This window comes from Magallana gigas, chromosome 4, assembly GCF_963853765.1.
Source record: "Magallana gigas chromosome 4, xbMagGiga1.1, whole genome shotgun sequence".
Classification (NCBI taxonomy): Eukaryota; Metazoa; Mollusca; class Bivalvia; order Ostreida; family Ostreidae; genus Magallana; species Magallana gigas.
In genome coordinates this window covers 25,547,924-25,568,171 of record NC_088856.1, presented here as the reverse complement: position 1 = coordinate 25,568,171, position 20,248 = coordinate 25,547,924, and the positions used below count along the sequence as shown (strand labels likewise).

The following is a 20,248-nucleotide window of genomic DNA, read 5'->3' as shown; positions in this document are numbered from 1 at the left end:
TGTCCCTTAGTACTGGTAATTGAGTATCCCTTTTCTTGCAGTGTAAGAAACACCACTGTGTGTACCAGATTGAGGCACCAGCCTTGAACCAGGATGATGAGGAACCATATCAACCGGTTCAGAATGGGTTCCGCTGGAGTCAACCCAGGTAAAAGAAATATAGTTCACAGACACTCATTAACCTATTAATTCTCATTTACAGAGCAAATTCCACTTCATGTATAAAGAAGTTTTTAAAAATTAAGAAAAGATTTATAAAAATAAAATAAGATAAAGTTAACATAATTCATGCCTCAGAGGTATAATAATTATAGTGAATCTACTTCCTCCTCTTCTTCTCCAGCAATGTGCAAACTGTAATTCTTTGCTTTTGATTTTCCAGTAAACAAGGGCTGTTGTCCCATGTGTTCACAGAACCAGGGGTCTTCTATTACTCCGACCAGAACTTCCAGGAAGCGGCGGAGTACATCGGCACCGTGATCGTCAAACCCAAACCTAAAGAGCACCGGGTCATGATAACAGAGAATGGGTTCGATCCAGGTACAGCAATGCATTTACTTATGTAGATTGAGCAGTTGTAATTCTCAAGTGACCACAGGGGGTTTTGAACCAGCGACCTTTCGGTTACTGGCCTAATGCCCATGTCCACTGAGCCATATGCTCCAAGAGTTTGTAATGCATTCCAGGTAAAATGTAATGATATGAATCTAAAACATTTCCTTTTGAATACAGTGTACTTTTATATGATTCTGATTGCAAAGATGCCTGTACCCTGCATTTAATCTATGTTATCTGTGTACCATGGGGTACACGACAATGAGAATGAGAACTTAAAACAGTATTTTCAGTAGAAAACAGAATGCAGCACAAACATGTATGCAATGTTAAAATGATTTGTATTTATTTCTAATATCAATCAATTGCACATAATATTTACAATCTATATTTATATGTTACCATATCAGATGAAATAGATAACAATTTTGAATTCTTCATTCCAACAGAAATAGTTAGAATCAGGACAGGGGAGAGAATCTGGTTTTACTGGAACCCCATTGTGTTCTCCAAGAAGAGTATCCAGGTACTGCTGAAAGAAATAGAAAAATGTCTGAACCCCACAACCAAGCGGCCGGCAACACCAGATGATGAATGTATGTACTCAGTAAAGAAAGAGAAATTCAAAAGAGAATTAAAGCTCCAGAATTTAAAACAATTAATTTAATGTTTCATAAGAAAATTAGTACATGTACCATATTAAGTAGATACGTCTAAGCATATAAATTTTTTGAACTGTCATTCTAGCAGTAAATGCAGCTTGAATATTTTTACATCTTCTTTTTAAGCAGTTACAGATACTTGAGTCTTAATTAATCTAGCCTGTACATCTAGATATGAGCTTAACCATTTTAATAATAATGAAATGTATTCAAACAGTATCATAAATGATTGTAAATTGAGCAACTGTTTGAAAATTGTTGATTTTGGTTCCAGCTAAATACCAGCACCCCGATGAGGAGACGGTGAAGCTGGTGACAGACGTGGGGTTCGCCACCGTGTTCTACTCCACCACCGGCGTGTACCACTACCGAGTGCGGAACTCCAATGTGTGCTCGGTCATCGTCAGCCCCGGGGAGAAGGTCAGTGGGCGGGGTTCTTTATGTGTATAGATATTTGTCAATCAGTATGACTGTGTGGGACCATATTGTAATCTGTGGAAATGTTAATGCATGAATTCTTAGAAGTTATGCGAATTTTACAGTACTGGCACATGTATCTAGTTTCTACCTGAGTGTCTGTATATCAGAAATACTTATTATGAGACAAACTTGAGATAAGAATGTCTTATACATGTAAATAATAATTATATAGATATTTCACTTACACTTTTTGAATGTCATACACTAATTATTTAAGTGAAATATTAGGAATGCTAGTATGTAATACTAGCTTCTAGATTTTAGGGATGATTTGAAAAATGCAACTGCCTTCTGAAAAAAATATTACATTCATGTACTTCAAATTTATTTTTCTGGATTTTGTAGTTCTGCAAAGGCAAAACAGAAAATAATCTCCTTAATATTCACCTAAAATCTCTGGATTTAGTAGTTTTCAGAAACAGAAAGTACCATAATCCACTGTGCTGACCTGAAATCTCCTTTTTCAGAACCACACCATCCACCTGACAGACAGTGGACCAGAACAGAAGGTCATCATGTCGGTCCGCCCCAACGACCGGGTCTGGTGGGTCTGGCAGAGCACCAAGAAGCAGCACAATGTGATTCAGGTCTCTCACCAGGGAAACCCCATCCCCGGAGGGTTCTGTAGCGGAATGGCCAGGGACTCCCCCTCTGCTTTTGTGCATACCTTCCAGTCTCCAGGAGTGTTTTATTACAAAAGGTAAGGGAGTTGGTGAGATGTGTTATATTTGAAATAGTTGCAATATTTTTTTAAGGTGTTTCATCTGTCTGCAGACATGTATTGAAAATGTTATTATTGATAAGGAGTCTTATAAATAATTGTAACTTGTTACTGAAATACACACATTCAATCTAGCATACCAAGAGTTATCTCCCTTATTATAGGGTCACTGTACCTTAAATTTATAACAAGCAAATTTTGTTATCTGGATTTCCATGCAGCTTTAGTACTTTTATCTTTAGTACTATTTAAGTATTTAAGTCCAAATGATTATTTCAGTGAGAGTCTGCCAAAGATTTTCGGAGCCGTTGTTGTGACCACCCAGCCTGTGGTGCACGAGGTGGAGGTTGGACCCATCATCCGCCCCGATCCTATCTCAGTCAAAGTACATGACATCGTCTGCTGGATCTTCAGCAGCCCACAGAAGGAGAATGTGTTGGAGATAGACCACCCAGATCAAGTACTGGAAAACCTGAAGTGTGAGGGAGTAAGCCCAAGGTATGCTGTTCATTTGTGTACAGAAAGTCTGACTGTCAAATTGTCAGTATGTTTCTATATTCTTCAACTGTCATTCTGTCACTGTCAGTTGATAAGTTCTTTCACCAGATTTGATCTTGTTCCATTTTCAGATGTTGTTTAAGCAAGGCAATTGACAGAACTGGAGTCCTGCATTTCTTCAGCAAGTCCTTCAACAAACAGAAGAAGAGCATTGATAACGTATGTCCTTGTTGCTGTCAGAATGACATTCCTCCTCTTTTCATGGGCAAAAAATTTTGAGACTATATAATGCATTTATTTCTTTTTTAATGTTTTGCAAATGGAAGATGACTGCATGTAATACATGAATTCGTTGATTTTTTTGTCAGTATCTGGAGGATGCCAGATTTAGCAGTGTGATCAGTGATGAACGCTATGACAACACTGTTATTAAGTTGGACAAACAGGGATTTCATCCCCATTTTGTATATGTACAGAAGGTTTGTATAGCTGAAAAAAACTTATACATGTAATCTGTTGTTTATGTGTCAGTGATCCAGGATTGACTTTGTCTTTTAATATTCGATTCTGTGCTAACTCCACATCATTTTCTAGCATTAATTTTTGGATTACTGTGACATGTATAACTTTTGATATCTAATATGCAAATTTGATTTTCGGAAAGAGACTGATTGACCCAGCTTGTACATTGGTTGGTTTTACAGGGAGAGAGTGTCAGGTGGAGTTGGATTAATTCAGAGGAGGAGCACAACATCATCCATGTCACCTCCCCCGACAGCAAGGTAGGAGAAGGGGGACTGTTTATAGAGGGGATGTGATATACAAGTGGTGGGGTGGGGGGTAAAGAGGGGGGCGCTGTTGTGTAGAGGGAATGTGAGGGGGAGAACAAGAAAGGGGGGCATTGTGTGGTGAGGGGGTGGGTGGGGCAGGAAAGGATGCTCTTTGTGTAGATTGGATGTGACGGGGGGACAGGAACTGGGGAAGGGGTGTAGAGGGAACATGATGTTAAATTGTGCTGTGGGGTGGGTGGTTTTCTTTTTATAATACCGGTATCCTATGATTAGTTTCATGATTTATTTTTAACTTTTTTTTATATCAGTGTAAAAGAAGACCCTATTTGGGATTTTATTTTTTAATTTTAAAAATATATGATAAGTTATTTTGATAGTTTTGTATGCACAAATATTTCACTTACTGTTATCAAGGAAACTCAGGGCAGAATGAACCCAAAAGTGAGTTGATTCAGTATCATCAGATTCTGGAATAGCTGTACCTGTCATGTATTAATAGGGATATATCTATTCTTCCCTCTAATCTTGTACACCTCTGATATTGGCACTCCTACATGTATTTATCAGTGAGATCTACGGAATCCTACAACATAGCTATGATATTAAATATATGATCTAAATTAAAGATATTACATTCTTTGAATTGTAACTCTGGTTAAAATGTTTCAACACTTCAGTTATGAAAAAAGTTTTATATGTTTGCATGTGCATAACCAATTGTATTTATTTTTTCAATTATCATTAGTCTTGATTCTGATCCTCTGTCTCTGTAATGTAGAACCCTTTTCCTGTATCAAATTTCCTATCTCCCTTTTTGGAAACTGTGTTATTTACATGTTAGTAACTATTTACAATCAATAGAGACATTCATTTTATGATTGATGTATTCACTGTGATAATGCAGAACATTTCCCTTAGCTGTATGTTTGGTTGGTATAGATACTTTAAGAACAGCTTTAGAAATTTTAATTAATTTGGTTTAATTTCAAATTTTTATTTCAGTTTGTTCTTTAACTTAATTTTACAGATATTTTTGTAATTAAATTTTATTATTAATAATGATTTACCTGTTTTTTATGATACATTGTAGCTTGTCTATATGAAAATCTAAATTGCATGATTATATGTATACTGTAGTTGTTTAAAATGAATGATGTATTATATTTTCCAGCTGATGTTTGGTGCCTCTCCAGGATCCTTATCCAAAATGTTAATCTATCTTTTCTATTTAATAAACAGGAGCCCCTTAACGTTGTCAGTGGTGTTAAATCATTTAACAGTGGCAAACCAGTGAAAAATAACAGTTTTCTTTACACTTTTGATGAGCTTGGAAATTTCACAGTGGCTTCCCAGGGTGCACCTGGATATGCCTGTACCGTTAATGTCATTTCAACAGGTAAATAACCATCCATTTATACAAAAACAACTTAATCATTTATTTTATGTTGTTTAATTAGGTTCCCATCAGAGACAAAATAGTAACTGGAATAAATGGTTTTCGAAGTGGTGTTTTGGAGAAAAATCGGGAGTTTTTGCACACATTTGATAGGATCGGACAATATTTTGTAATGTCTGAAGGGGCACCAGATGAAATTTGTACTGTGTTTGTTGTGGATGGTAAGAGATGAGTGGAAACTGGATTTGGGCTTGTGTATTAATGCGGCTAAAATGCGTTTATAGATTAAATGATCTAACAAATCGACATTAGAGATTTTCTTTCAGAAGTGCTGACTTTGTGTGCATTTTAAAAGAATAATTATGTTTCAAGAAAGTTGATCAAAGATTTAGTTGGCTTAATTTCTGCAACCTGTTCATCTAGATTTAATGTTTCATAGAATGACTATAGATTCAGTTTTGCTTTTAATTTGAAGTTATTTGGATATACTGTCTAGAATAAACTTGGAAATGTGTTAAAGTAAGGAATTGATTAAATAATTTCTACAATTTCTATTTCTAAGTACTGCATATTATTATAGTCAAACTGCTTGGCAGTGCTTGCAAATATTAAGCAGAAAGGACACAAACACATTGTTGATTTGTTGACTTGTATTATGTAAATTGTTTGAAATTGTGTTTTAAAAAATGACTGATATGATTAATAAAGCATTACAGTGTCCATAAACTGTTTAAAGTTGATGCCATTATAGAGTCTGTCTGAATTAAATGCCTCTTAGAGTTTATAATTTGACCTAGAGCTTTTACATATTAATTGTTTTGATTTTGATGTGCTTTTGTATCACATACTTTTGAATGTATGAATATGCAATTATTATTCTCTTTTTACAAATTCTAATCTAAAAAAGAAACTAGCTCATTTGTAAAATATATCAAAAAGTTGTATTATGTGATTGCATTGCCTGTGGAGTAAATTACATGTGATGAATTATTTGAATTTGAAATGTTAATGCATGTAAATTGCCCTGTTATTTGAATGCTAAGCTAACATTGAATTATCTTTAGAATCAGATAAATCAGGTCTTCTCTGTTATCAGCTGAGCATGTGAAGGAGCCCACCATTTCCAGCAACTCCATCAATGGCGGCACCATCGACCAGTTCAGCAAGATCGAATTGACGTGCGAGACCCTGGGATCCAAAATCTTCTACACCACCGACGGATCCCCACCTGAACTTCACATGGAATCAGCCAAGGTATCTATTATAGATTTGTTTTTTATATGAAATTCCCACCTGAACTTCATATGGAATCGACCAGATTGTCATTGAAAATATATGAATAGCTATAGACTGCTCTGCAGATACGTTTACATTGAACGATTTCTTATCAGCCAATCAATAGGGCATAAGACCTTAATGTACTTTATTGGTAAAAGATTAGTTAAACATTTTGGCCTGCATTTTTTTTTTTTTGGAATATTGATTTCCATTAGATCATGCCCAAAATTTGTTTTCGCAAGAAAGTGATTTTGATAATAATACTGCCATCTATAATGTGTAAGAACTCTCCAGGAAAGGAGTTAAGTTTGCTTAGTAATGGCAGACAAGGGGGTTTAATTTAAATATTCCCATAAGCTTTTATAAATCTTACAAGACCTTGATAGATAAAACTCAAAATGTATTTTGTGACTGAAATGTTCACCTGTTTTTGTTTCTGTTCCTATAGCTATACAACCCTGAAAAGGGAGTTGTCCTCAGAAAGCACGGGCTGTGCTTTATAAGAGCAATGGCCGTGAAGGAGGGGCTACTCAATAGTTCCATCTTTACTTCGAAGTGAGTACTGGTTGTTAACAATTTCATAGGTAAATTGGTGCAATGTGTGGGATCTTTTAAGTTTTGTGAATGGATTTCTAAACTGTGTAACTGTTTGATCATGATGGAGCGTACATACACCATGGATTGTCTCACTATATCACTTCCAAAGAAGTAGGTCACATTCATATGGACATATATTTCATATTCTGTGGTACTGTAAAAATTGAATTTGTTTTTTAAGTAAGTTAAAATATATTACCCACAATTTTTCTGGCATATATTACAATACTTTAATTTTAAAAAAGGACAAGAAAATTTTAACCAAGAGAAATTTAATGAAATAATTTGTGACAGTTCGCATGGACTAGCATATACTTTCAATTGTAACAGTAAGTTTTGCACATTGGTATGGAATAATTCACTTTTCAATTGTTTTGTTGTTTCTTTGCAGACGTTACTGGATTTTGCCAAAGGAAGGAACTACAGAGGATACTGGTAGCTCATCAGAGACAGAATCTTCTGACCAGACACAAAAGAAGGTCCCTCAGGTTAGTGGCAATATTTTTTCATTTTCACCAGGATTATTATGTAAAAAAGGCCTGCATATTCATTAGACATTGAAAAGATTTCTTGTACCAGTACCAAGTTTTCAGAAAATCGAATTTGAAAATATTTATTTTCTTATAATTATCTAAAAGAATGAATGTTCACTGGGGTTTTAATGTTATGCAAAAAAAAGAAGTTTGGTATTAATTGTCATAAATTTTATAAATGCTCTTACTTTTGCAATTTTTATGTATATATAGTGGTTTATAAAGGGATGCTTCAAAGTGCAATTTCAATATTTCTATTTGATATTGTGAATGAAAAAAAATTATGTTGGAGTCGTCTGCTCTTTGTTCTTCAGAAGAATGACAACTGGGATTGGTGGAGCTGTGCTCCGACCATCAAGGCTTGCTTCACTGACCCCGGGGTGATGGAGGTCTTCTGGGAAGAGCCTAATGCGGTCCAGAAAAAACTTATTAAAGGCTACCAGGTACAGTACTAAAGTGAATGCTAAATGTGTGCCAGAAAAAAATTATTAAATAAATGTAACAGTAATATTTCCCAAGTATTCCCAAATCAGGTTAATTCAACTGCTGCATTGAATGTTATTTTATAATTATTGCATTGTTGAATGGGAGGATGACACAATTTTTGGAATAAATCAATTAGGATATTGAAAATGAGTAATTCTCCTTTGCAAACTTTGCATCAGTGAGCTGCATCATATTTTGAAAATTTTGACTTGAGAAACTTAAGTTTGAATTATTTTTTCCATACTAAATTATTCAAATAATAAAAGAACCCAAAAAAATATATTTTATTTTTATGAATTGTGTGATTAATTCCAGCTAGTGTCTTTTATTAAATTCCTGAGAGTCAAACTGAGTTTTAGCAATAACATTGCTGTTACAGTACCAGTAGCTATTTTAGTTGTTTTAGCTCTTTGCAGTTTGTGTTTACTTGGTGGACCCCTTTGTATGCAATGAATATTAATTAATACAATGATGATGCATTTACCAGTTATGAGATATATGATAGAATTGCTCTCCTTTCTACAGATATTCCTGAATGGCGTGTCATACTGCGACATCTTCCCCGCCACCAACAATAGTCTGAACATCACGGGACTGGCTGGGAATCGACTGTACGAGGTCTACGTAGAGGTGTACTCGGTCGACAAGAAGCTCAACCCCCAGACCTCCAACAAACTGGTCAGTCATCCTAATTAAAGTAATAGATAAATTGAAGTCAATAGCAATAAATGTACAAAACCCAACACACTCAAATAAACTTGAAGACATTCGACAAACTGGTGATTTGTCTTTACACCATTCACTTCCGTTAAATGAAATACTGCCAGTAGTCTTGTACAAAGTCTTGTGTCTTGTCTTGTGTACAGACTTTTGTGTTCAAAGGCGCAAAAATTTTTTAAAAGAAATTGGTTGATTTCCTCTTATTTTTGGATGTAAACATGACTTTATAAAAAAAATTTTTAACCGTGATAGATTAGCCATCACATATTAAGCATTGCTTATTTTATAGTTGGATATGTGATGCATGTACAAGTATAAACTGTATCAACCTCTCATGCCAAATTCAGAATTGACCATGTGTTTCATAACTACAGATTTGAAATTAATTAATGTAAAAGAAAGTAATGCAATACTGATAATGGCTATTGTTCTTTCCTCAGACAATGAAAGTACCACTGATGACCAAGGAGGGTGGCCCAGTGATCTCCCTTGAGCGGGCCAACAAGCCAGACGCCCTGGTGGTGGTGTGGATGTCCATAGATACCACCGAGTACCCCATCAAGGGCTACCTCGTCTTCCTCAACCAGCAGCAGTGTGGCTCCATGGTAAGAATATTAATTCAGGCCATACTTAAAAAAATGTTTGTTTGGAATTGCCGTCTCAAGGTCTTTTGACCCAGGAGGGAGGAAAGGAGGGAATTTTTTTTTATTTTTCAATTTGAAGAGTAATTAAGTAATTAAAAATTGGTAAAAAATAAAAAACTCCCTATTAATAAAAAAGTTCTTCATTTTTTGCTAATCAAATTTTATTAGCGGGGGTATTTCAATGAGGCGGGACACAGTTTCAAACAAACAATCGTTTTATTTTGGCCTCAGTTCTTATACATGCAGTTTCTACAGTGTTACAGAATGTCCAATACATTTACATCATTGACAAGTTTATGGTCCAATGTACTGTAATTTTTTTTTTTTAAATGCAAGGAATTAATTACTATGAAAAATCAATAAAATCCTTTTACATTCGAAAATTCTGCCAAGTAAACTGCGTTAACCTTCAACCAAAATTTACTAAGTAGAGTAAAACTCCGCTAAATACATGTAAATATGTACATGCAAGTTTGTGATTTATAGGTTGATGAAGTACAATATTCTAAAAATTAAGCCAGTGATGAGGTGTAAATTTACTGCATTATGAAATTTACATGTAAATTTTGAGATTTTCTGCATGTATTCATTATGAGTTTTAGGAGCATTGTTTATAAACAAATCTTTCAAATTTAATATTTACTTGATGTAAATAAAAAAAACCAATTCATTTATCACTATTTATAGAAATTAAATACACAAATAGCCTCAAGAAGTAAAAAGGAATTAAGTTTAATAATAATACAGTGTTCGATGAAAGAATATAAATTCAATCTGCAGGTTATCTCAAAGCTAAGATGTATAAAAGACATTAAGAGCTCAAAGGAAATGTTAACTATAGGATTGTATTTAAAACATATTGAGTAGTAATTGAAATCACCACTTTTAATCTCTCAATGAAATAACATGTCTGGATCTACCCTCTGAGCATAAAGAATTTAAATCCCACAGCTCAGTGTGGAAAGAGGTGATAATTACATGTTGTATATTTCAATTTGTATTTCTCACATTAACTGAAGTTTCATTTTCATGTATCCCTTTTGTTAAGGAATAAGTCATTTTCACTTAGAAATAAATATATTATTCATATTTTTTTATGATTCATGAAAATAAACAATGAAATTATTTTTTGAAGAAAAAGCACATTATCCTAGTTCAATGTTTTGTTCAGAATGTTTTGTAACTATGATCATAAAAGAATTATACATGAGCAGGTTCCAGGGCTTTGTTTAGAATATTTAAATCCCTGAGCCCGGTGTATGTTAAGGCGACCGATCCGTTCTGAAGTTTGAATAGACTTTGTGCTTGATAAGGCAGCTAATATTATTAGCAACATGACTTTAAATGTCTGTATTCTGGTTTTTCATGACCTGTAGTGGTATATACTTATATGAATCCAATGGTTTCATTTGACAGTATGTAAAGCTAGCCTAAGGTTATTCCAAACTGTTTGCAGCGTTTTTGGAGCATTTTACTGTGTATATTCATCTTTGAATTGCATGGATTTTAATTTTGTCTTTGGGAATGTTATAAAAATTCAGCTTTTGTCTTTGTGAAGTTTGGAATTCTTTATTTTTTAACTAAAGGTAAAATATGGATTTTTATATTTTTATAATTAAGAGTCCTCTTATGACTTTATATTTGAATCACTCCCATCTTTCAATATTTTTTTCCTACTTTAGGTTAAAAACATAGTCTGACCAGTATTTTTGCATTCAGTACTGGAGGGCTATAATGCTGTACATGTACTGTCATTTGATAAAAAAAAACAACAATTGAATTTGACCTTAAATCGTTTACTGTACCATGGACACTCTACATATGATGAAGTTGTTGAGAGACATTCTGAAATAGTATCAGAATTATATAGATCAAAATGTGTATAGGATTGACAGAAAATTAGTTGTCAAATGTGTAATTTGATAAAAACAAACTAGGTAGGCATCTTTTAATTTACTAAAAACGATTTTTTTTTTTTGGTATTGAAATGTTTTTTTTTTTCATATAAATTCAATTGCAACACTTTCTGGTATATATATAAAACACACAAGGAGCTGACACATTCATGTTTAAAAACTGTAAGGATTTTTATTTGTTTGGGGTGGGGGGTGTCTGTATGTTTGTCCATGGAGACTTTTTGTAGGGAATTTTCCACAAGGAACACATAATGTCATTCCATTTGAATTTGATCAATTCCATTTGATCAAATTCTTTGTCTGGTTGTTAATTACTTAGAAAACTACTGAAAACAATGCACGTTTTAATCGTATTTATTTAGACTATAGTGTCTGTAAATCATGAGGTGTTCAGAATTCTATGATAGCTGCACAGTGTGTGTTTAAGGGTGATGTTTAAATGTGCATCCAGTATATTCAAATATCAGCATCGAAGTGCAAATTTTAATAAAAGCTAATTATTTCTAAAAATATTTTCTCAATGAAATGCTCTCCATTTCACCAACACCTTTCCAAAGAAACTGCTTGAGCCATACACGTTAAAGGTTATTTTACCATCGCTGGTCAATTAATTGATTTCAATTTTCAACCAGACGGAAACGCCATTTTGCATGTTTGTAGAAGAGTTTGCACAAGGAATTTTTCCCCATTTTTACATACCCCGTGTTTGAACAGGGCATAATGCCTCCAAAAGCCTATTGATTGCAGACAGCTCCTTCCATTATTCCGTGTTTCTGTTTATTTTCTGTTTTCCCTACACACAATTCTAGTGGTATATTTATTCCTATAAAATATATGTATTGTTCTTAGACACCCAGAAAAAAAAATTTAGTCAATAACAAAACAGAAATTCCTGTTCACCTGAGACACTTGCAATCATTGGTTTTTATTTATTGTTGAAGGTACGCGCAAAAAAAATGCTCAATTATTCATGATGACATTCTCACGTTTCTGTCAGGGTCTGTAGAACTCTTGACTCAACTGAAGTTTCCTATAGCAACCTTGTTTTATTTTTTTTTCTCAGCTTGTGCCTGATCCAGACAAGAATCGGTGTAAGGTTTTCATTGGTGGATGCGAGTTAGAAAAAGAGCATAAGATCTATGTAGTGGCTCTACCTAAAGGTAAATTGAAATAATTTTCTTGAGTTGAAATTTTTCTCTTGCCGTGTGTTAAAAGTTTTTATTTGTAACTTTTTTCAGACCCATTTCTATGAGATGAATTACATCTATATTTTTTTTTTCTAAATTTTTCTTAAAATTGCATTATAAATCATAATCAATATTAGATTGTTTTGGTAGGCAAATTTGGATATAAGTTTTTTTTGGAGGGGTGGGGGGGGGGAATGCTTGGGATGTAAATGTAAGTTTGTATGATACACCCAGGAAGTAATTTAAAGTACAATTTTCTTGTAATTTGACTGCATACCTGCATTTTTATAATTTGCCTTATTGCTTTACGATAGAATATTGTAACCTTATCAATTTAGTGGTCTAGAAGACCGACTGGGTGTATAAGCACAATAAACATTTGAAATAATCATTTTAATATACCGGTATATTGTATATAATAATATAATAAGCATATCACCTCTTTCATTTATGTATATTGTTTTATAATCAGATGGTTCTATTGGTAAGTTTCCTGCAAGTCAGATGCACACAACTTTAGTTTATTAGTCAGATCTAATTCATCATGGTGTTAGTGCTTCAGTGGCTTTACGATTAAAATTTACGTGAGAAAATGAAAATATATTACAGTTTCTTAAATCAATTTCTTTGTTGTTGATTACCAGGGTGAATGCATTTAAAGCTTAATTAAAAGAAGTAAATTGAAGGTGTATTCATTTAATTCTCTCTTAAAATTTTTTTTTCTGTAATGGTATCATTATTCGATGTTAGTTGTAATACGCTCTGCTAAAAGCACTTCTGTGTTAACTCTGAGGAAATTAGATGAAGGTACACTGATGCCTGTAAAAGGATGAAAGTCTTTGATGAAAGTTTATTGCCTCAGTTTTTGAAAAAAAATTTACAGTTACAGTTGCAGTAATTCAGAGCAATAGATTGATTTATAAGGATTGATTGTAGATCTTAGTAGCTTATTTATTTAATTGGACAAAATTTGCACATTGAAATATTGAATTTATAGCTTAAAGATGGCTAGGTGTCAATGTTAAAAGCTATATGTGATATGGCATTACAAGCGCTTTGGATTAAAGTAAAAATGAAATTCAATATAGAATTTCACTTGTCTTAGGTTGCCATGAAGGGCTTAAATGGTCAATCTAGCTGATTAAGATCATAGTGTTTGATTCACAAGTGATTGCAACTTAAACTTCTAAATGTACTACATGATAAACTACTTTTTACCAATATGTTTGAATTTGCTATTTAATTCATTTATTTCAATTCATTCCCACCCATTTGACTGTTATAGACATTGCCTACTGATGCCTTTCTTTCTAATTTAATATCCTTTATCATGAAGTGGGGCCCTTTGAAATGGTTATCACAATGACATCTACTTTATTTCTTTTACAACCATTTATGTTTTACTGATATTTCATCGTTTCAATGGACGTTACAGACAATGTTGAGGATGGGCGTATGTCCAACGTGATCGAGGTGGTACTGCCTTTGGAGACGTCGCAGATCAAGTTACCGAGTGAGGACGAGCGTCAGGACCAGGAGGAGCTATACCAGGAATACATCGTCATACAGGAAGGAAGTGGATACCTGACCGCCATGGACGGTAGGAACTTCCTGTTTGAAATGTCTCACCACTAGATGGCTTTAATTTTTTTTCTCATAGTGGTTTTGTTTGTAGATATGATTTTTACTCATCTGGTAGTTGTGATATTAACTTGTGTGGTGGTGATGGAATTAACATTGCTCTTGTTGTGACTATCAGATATAATAATATTTATGACTTTTATAAGATTTTAACAAAAGTAAAATTGTTTATCAAATTAATCTATTCAGTGGGATTTTTTTAAACAAAAAAATTGATGATTGCAAATCTAAAGCACACAAAATGTCTTATATTTTTCTCAGGCAGTTAAAATGTGCCTTATGAGTAAAATTGTTTTCATACAAAGTTATTTTAGAAGGGTTTTAGAATTGAATAAAGTTTGCAAATTTAAAGTGCAGTAAAACCCATTGATTCTTACATGCATAACACATCAACTTTATATGGTTATGTGAATATGTAGACTTTTAGCTAATTTTTGCTTGACTAGACCATTAACACCAACAATGTTTAAAACATTATCATTGAAAACAGGTTTTTTCATGACACACTTAGATGTTTTTCATGCATATATAATTATTCTCAAACATTTTTGCTTTGGTTTGGTGTGTGGTGTTTAGTTTTAATTTTGATTTGTTTATTTCCTTCCTTTTTGTTTGTTTCGTTTTGTTTTTTTTAGTTTTGCTTGTGCTTGTGTGTTTATTTTCAATCATTCTGTAGTGAAGGGTCATCATATAGAAACTAACAACGTCCCACCACTAACGACCACTTACCAGTACACTTCAAGTAAACGAACCACGGACGGTAAACACTGCTCTCTCAACCTCCACGCTTCACTAAAACCATCTCTTTTCAGTTTTCTTTCTTTCATGCTTTTAAGAATTCTTTAGGTATTTTAAATGCATTTCATGAATTTTTAGAGAAAATACAAATAGTGTTTTCTGATTGATTTTAACTTTCTTATAATATGAAGATAATTTTAACTGACATCCATAGATTATCTAACATGGTAGGTAAATCTGCATTAAAGGCATTATTTAGCAAATATATATATTAAGTTGAAGTAAATGAAGTTTGTTTTATAGATAACTTGAGTACATCATGTTTTTTATGTTTTGGGAAAATATGCTCTGTAAAATGTAAAAGCTAGATTGATATGAATGTTCAGAAGTAGATAATATGAATTTTTAAAAAATCAATAAGATTCTATTCTATGAATTGTCAATGATTATGGGCTAATGAATGACATTTATAACTTGTAAATGCATAAAAAACCAGCTGTAACACTCGTCAATTGTTTTGAAATGAAAAGGAAAACTTCAAAATCTTTGATAAAACATGGCTGTTAAAGTAATTAAAACTCAACACACATATAACATCTTTTGACCTTATTTTTTTGGTTTCTTTCAGACAAGAAATCGGGTGCACCCCATGTAGTGGAAGTTGAAGACCCAAGACATAGAGGTATGGTTGCTAGGATTCCACTTTTAAAAATTAAAACAATCTTTTGTAAATTGTATATTAATCTTTGTAGCTCATTTTGCATGCTCCAAGAAGTTGACAAATCTGATCACTTATTAGAATAATCTCTAGACTTATAACCTTTATACATTAGAAAACTGTGAATAAGTGCTAGCATTTCATGCCATTCATAAATCATAAAAATGAAATACTAACAGGTGTGCAACCACTGAAAAAGAGGTCAAATCTACAGTCTAAAACACCTGATTTAATGTCCTCAAGTGTGTCCCACAATGCATCTCATCCTATGTCTGCCGATACTTATCGTAACCTACCCACCCCTCTCCCAGACGCCCTGTTTCCAGATGGATACACTACACCAGCCCAGGAATCTCAGTCTCAAATAAGGCCACAATCTCATGCTCAGTCCTTAGCTGATAGAATCGCTGAGCGCCAACGACAGAGAAGTGTTGAGATCGTCAACGAGCATCTCAACTCACGGGCCAACAGTCGAGCCAACAGTGAGTATTACGGGGGCGAGCCAGGCTCGAGAGATATTAGCAGACGTTCATCCCAGAAAAGTTTTTTTCAACACCCTGCGAGTTCTAACATGGCAGGGCAGTACTCGGATATAAATCCAATGGTACAAAGGAGGCTTTCTTTGAATATGCAGCGCCCAGAGACGGCCCAAACAGTAATGCACTCTGTTTACTCATCAGGGCCCCAGACACAGGTCATTCAGGCTCCCCCACAACTCAATGTTACTGCTGCCCATGGACAACAGATTATCGATATGGAGAAACCCCAAAGGGCTAATCATTATTCTATGAGATCTGTGGGTAATATTGCGACACTCCGCCCCAAACCTGTTAATCTTGAGGTTCAGAAGTACAAGTATCCATTAAGTTTCAAAATGGTAGCCTCAGCGGTGAAGGATTTCCTCACTCAGCAGAAGATTGTCATGACAGCCATAGCACCAGGGAGGATTAAGAAAAGATTCAATTTTGACTGGGCGAGATTCAGAACCTGGATTAATGTAACTAAGCCCTTTGAAAAACAGAAAGAAGAAAAAATGTACCAATTGCAAGCCCCTGCCTCGATGCCTGCTTCACAAGAGCCTGAAAATCTACCTTCGGAATTTTATATCAATCAGCAGGAAGCTGACATTTTACGAGAGAGACAGCTGAATTTCATGCGACAACAGTTTGACCCAGATTTGTATCCAGAACATATGGGAGGAAGGTTCACACAGGGGTATGAACATCATCCTGGTGAACCACCAAGAAGTTCTAGAAGTGCAAGAGCAAGATATGGACAGTACCTGGATGTCGATAGACAAGCAAGGCTGGATGCGTATGGAAGGTCATACGAAGGGCAAAGCCCAGAGAGAGCTGCTGGGAGAAGGAGCCCTAGATTTGAGTTTTACAATCAGGAAGGAGGGAGGCACTCCCCTTACAGAAGAGGAACTAGGTCAAGGTCACATTCCCATTCCCAGGAGAGACGAAGAGAAATGGGTCCGTATGATGATTGGTTTGAGTTTCGGAGCAGAAATAGGCCAGACCCACTAAGAAGTGCCAGGGACTATGACAGCGGATTTGAAAGAAACTCGCATGATGAGAAACATTCCAGAGACCATGGTTTCTATGAGAGTGAATCAGACTATGATGAGGAATACGAGGACATCATGTATTCAGATGATTATGAAAGTCCTCCGTATCATGGACAGGAAAACAGACGGAACAGAAAAAGAGGGCATCCAAATCAAGAGGAGCCCAACCTACCTCAAAGTCCTCGTCGTTTCTATGATGCATCCAGCCCTGGTAGGAATCAACTGCGATACAAGGAGGAAAACCTCAGGAGTCACAGAGACAGAAGCCCAGAGGAGAGGCAGAGGCAGAAGATCAAATCCAGAGGTTTCGACACAGATTTTGGCATATATGGTGGTCCGGGTGCAAGGCCTCCTCCATTAACACTGAAGGAATACAACGAAGAGCAAAGAAAATCAAAGAAGAAGAGGGGGAAGAAGAAGTCGATGAGACGCTCCGCCCTGTACGACATGCTGGACCAGGATGTGGAGTACCCCCCAGAACTTCCCCCGGCTCTCCGGACTTTGGCCACCTATGGGAAGATGTTCCACGGACAGCTCCTGCAGGATGCTATCCAGATAGACCACGAAGGTAGACAATAAGGATCATGCCAGCATGGATGGAGATTTCACCTTTTGAGAATATCAGTTCAGTTTTTGTTTCTAGATTTCTTTTTTTCAGTTGAATCACTCAGACCTGAGCAAGTTTGCATGGAATATGAGAACACTGTCATTCACAATCAGAAGTTTATTTTCAACGTTGGCACATTATGACCCTTTGAATGAATTATGCCCTTTTATTTTAATTCATTGAATATGAATAGCTTTCTTTTGTTGGAATGAGCATTCAGAGATGTGCATCGGTACCCTGTTATCAGTCTTGATGACAGTGTTTCTTCTCACGTTATATCCATTATTTTGTTATAGCTTGTTGGGTCATTTTCATTTTACTTTCTTTTCATTCTGACCAAAATCACATTAAGTTTTACTTGACTGAAAATTCTAATTAGTACATGTACCTTATATGCCATATCACAGCCACTGAAATTTCTTTTCATACATAATCTCTTCTTCATAAGTTCTAAGTCTTCAGTTCATATTCTTCATTGATAAACATCAGACATAAAAATGACAGAATTTGAATTTAATTTCAGAAACCTCTGATGGTAAGTTATATGGTAAAACTGCCTAGTTTGAGTTTTTGATTTGAGAGTAAACCAGTCAGAATACTAACAGTGTCCATAGAATTTCACATTTGTTTAACATGGTGTAAGGTATATTTAATATAGTTCCCAATATTGATTTGTCATAATGATAAAATTATACATGTTACTGAAAAATCATGCTTAGGTGTAATGTGTATTAAATCAGTCTGTCATGCATACACATGTATACACAAAAAATGCAGAAATATTAAATCTTTAACCTCCTATAATTATATTTTTCCTCTTCCCCTACCTCCCACAATACATCAAAGGCTTTCCATTTTAAAGCAACCTAGACATTATCCTAACTCATATTTATAAAATTTGTGTAATTCTCTTCCAGCCATTTAAGGTGGTATGGGACATCTGTCAATATTAATATGGATTAAAGTACATTATAATTGAAATACTTTAACCGGTTTAGAATTTTCAAATTTTACAATGTTTAACCAAAAAATAGCTTTCAAAAATATTTGAAAAGGTAAAAATTGTAAAACCCCCAGCGAGATTCGAACTCATGACTTACAGGTTCGTAGTAAACCCTCTAACCCACTGCGCTACGGAGTTAGGTGACCATTTTTGGAAAGAAACTACTTATATAAATAAACTTTATTTTATTGTTTATTTAGATAAACAATACGTCACAACATGGAAGTGTCCCATACCACCTTAATTAACAATAGGCTGAAATATATCCATGTATCATTAAAGATTACTGAGATCTTAATGACAATGAAAGGATTTTGAGAAATTAAAGTTTATCTTTACTACAAAGGATATATAAACAACCTTACATGTAATACTGTACACTTCCCCTATTCCTGTATGATGAAACATTAACCAAGTATCTTGCCAAGTTTCTTTTCCTGATATTCATAAAACCTATATTGCTGCTTTTGTATTGGACCAATATTATTCATATGTTACAGTATCCTTGAAACTCACATGTCACATCCCTAAAATGCGCATACAGTTTTCTGACACTTGAGCAAGCATGTTTCCTTTATTTTTTTTTAATATGTTCACCTCACAGTTTTATTCCACTTAAGGTACATGTGCCCTCAACTACTCTAAACTTTCAAAGTACATGTAATTTTTAACTTATTACAGTAGATAAATCTGAAAGTAGCGTCAGTAGCACTTATACGTCAAGAAACAGTAGCTTCAGTAACAAATATCAGGCCAGAATCTGTTAAAAATGCTTTTATTTGGAAGGAGTGTGTAATTTCTGAAATTAAGTTAATTTGCTTTTTTTTCCCCTTCAGATCAGAGCATGATGACCGATGACAACTACGAGAAAGGAACACAAACCCCGAGAGGGAAGTCCAAAGTGAAAACACTGAGGGACAGTTATGGTTCTGGGGATTTCTCGGAAGAGCGAGCACAATCTCGACGAGCCCAAAGATCGGAATCAGAAAGTGAGACCGAGTCTGAGACAGGATCGTCAGAAACTGATAGCGAGACAGAGAGCGAGACAGACTCGCAAGGAACTAGATTGTCAAATGAAGGAAGTGTGGTAGTTGTCAGCATGAAAGATGCAAAGTATGCACAAAAAGTCACCACTGAATCGATGCAACAAAGCCGACCAAAGAGTGGTCACATCGTAAGGGGATATAAATCTGACTCTGCGAGTCAGTCGGATTATGCTCCGAGACCTCCTTCTGCGAGACGTTACCGAGATACCTACAGTGCTAGATCTGACATGAGCCCGAGATCAGTGAGACGAGCTATTATTGAGGTGGAGGAGACAGCCTCCGTTGATTTGAACGAGGACAGAATGATGAAGAGCGTTGTGGTATCTCAGGATAAGGGACACAGGCGCCGCCTAGTGCAGGAAGGGGAGGTAAATGTAGTTTTTTATTTTCCTAATTTTAATGTTTTGACTAGTTTTTGATAAGGATATGAACATGAACAGCGTTAATCAGAAAAAATTATC

The 20,248-nt window shown here is 34.8% G+C and overlaps 1 protein-coding gene across 7 annotated transcripts in view; it reads left to right on the top strand.

The window, feature by feature from the left end:
• The window catches only part of LOC105321045 (uncharacterized), a 62,869-nt gene that overhangs the window by 13,811 nt on the left and 28,810 nt on the right, over nucleotides 1-20,248 (top strand). For 2 of the 7 annotated variants that reach the window (XM_066081747.1, XM_066081746.1), the window contains exons 10-32: nucleotides 42-148; nucleotides 383-540; nucleotides 1,005-1,151; nucleotides 1,492-1,637; nucleotides 2,165-2,397; nucleotides 2,698-2,916; nucleotides 3,048-3,135; nucleotides 3,285-3,395; nucleotides 3,621-3,698; nucleotides 4,122-4,148; nucleotides 4,947-5,103; nucleotides 6,200-6,357; nucleotides 6,830-6,936; nucleotides 7,370-7,466; nucleotides 7,826-7,954; nucleotides 8,523-8,675; nucleotides 9,158-9,322; nucleotides 12,341-12,437; nucleotides 13,900-14,064; nucleotides 14,782-14,865; nucleotides 15,472-15,525; nucleotides 15,741-17,699; nucleotides 19,578-20,155. In XM_066081747.1, the coding sequence (XP_065937819.1) occupies nucleotides 42-148; nucleotides 383-540; nucleotides 1,005-1,151; nucleotides 1,492-1,637; nucleotides 2,165-2,397; nucleotides 2,698-2,916; nucleotides 3,048-3,135; nucleotides 3,285-3,395; nucleotides 3,621-3,698; nucleotides 4,122-4,148; nucleotides 4,947-5,103; nucleotides 6,200-6,357; nucleotides 6,830-6,936; nucleotides 7,370-7,466; nucleotides 7,826-7,954; nucleotides 8,523-8,675; nucleotides 9,158-9,322; nucleotides 12,341-12,437; nucleotides 13,900-14,064; nucleotides 14,782-14,865; nucleotides 15,472-15,525; nucleotides 15,741-17,699; nucleotides 19,578-20,155 (5,217 nt within the window). Of the gene's footprint in view, nucleotides 1-41; nucleotides 149-382; nucleotides 541-1,004; nucleotides 1,152-1,491; nucleotides 1,638-2,164; nucleotides 2,398-2,697; nucleotides 2,917-3,047; nucleotides 3,136-3,284; nucleotides 3,396-3,620; nucleotides 3,699-4,121; nucleotides 4,149-4,946; nucleotides 5,104-6,199; nucleotides 6,358-6,829; nucleotides 6,937-7,369; nucleotides 7,467-7,825; nucleotides 7,955-8,522; nucleotides 8,676-9,157; nucleotides 9,323-12,340; nucleotides 12,438-13,899; nucleotides 14,065-14,781; nucleotides 14,866-15,471; nucleotides 15,526-15,740; nucleotides 17,700-18,261; nucleotides 18,274-19,577; nucleotides 20,156-20,248 lie in introns of all 7 variants that reach the window. The other 5 variants (XM_066081748.1, XM_066081752.1, XM_066081750.1 and 2 more) reach the window with 5 other exon arrangements.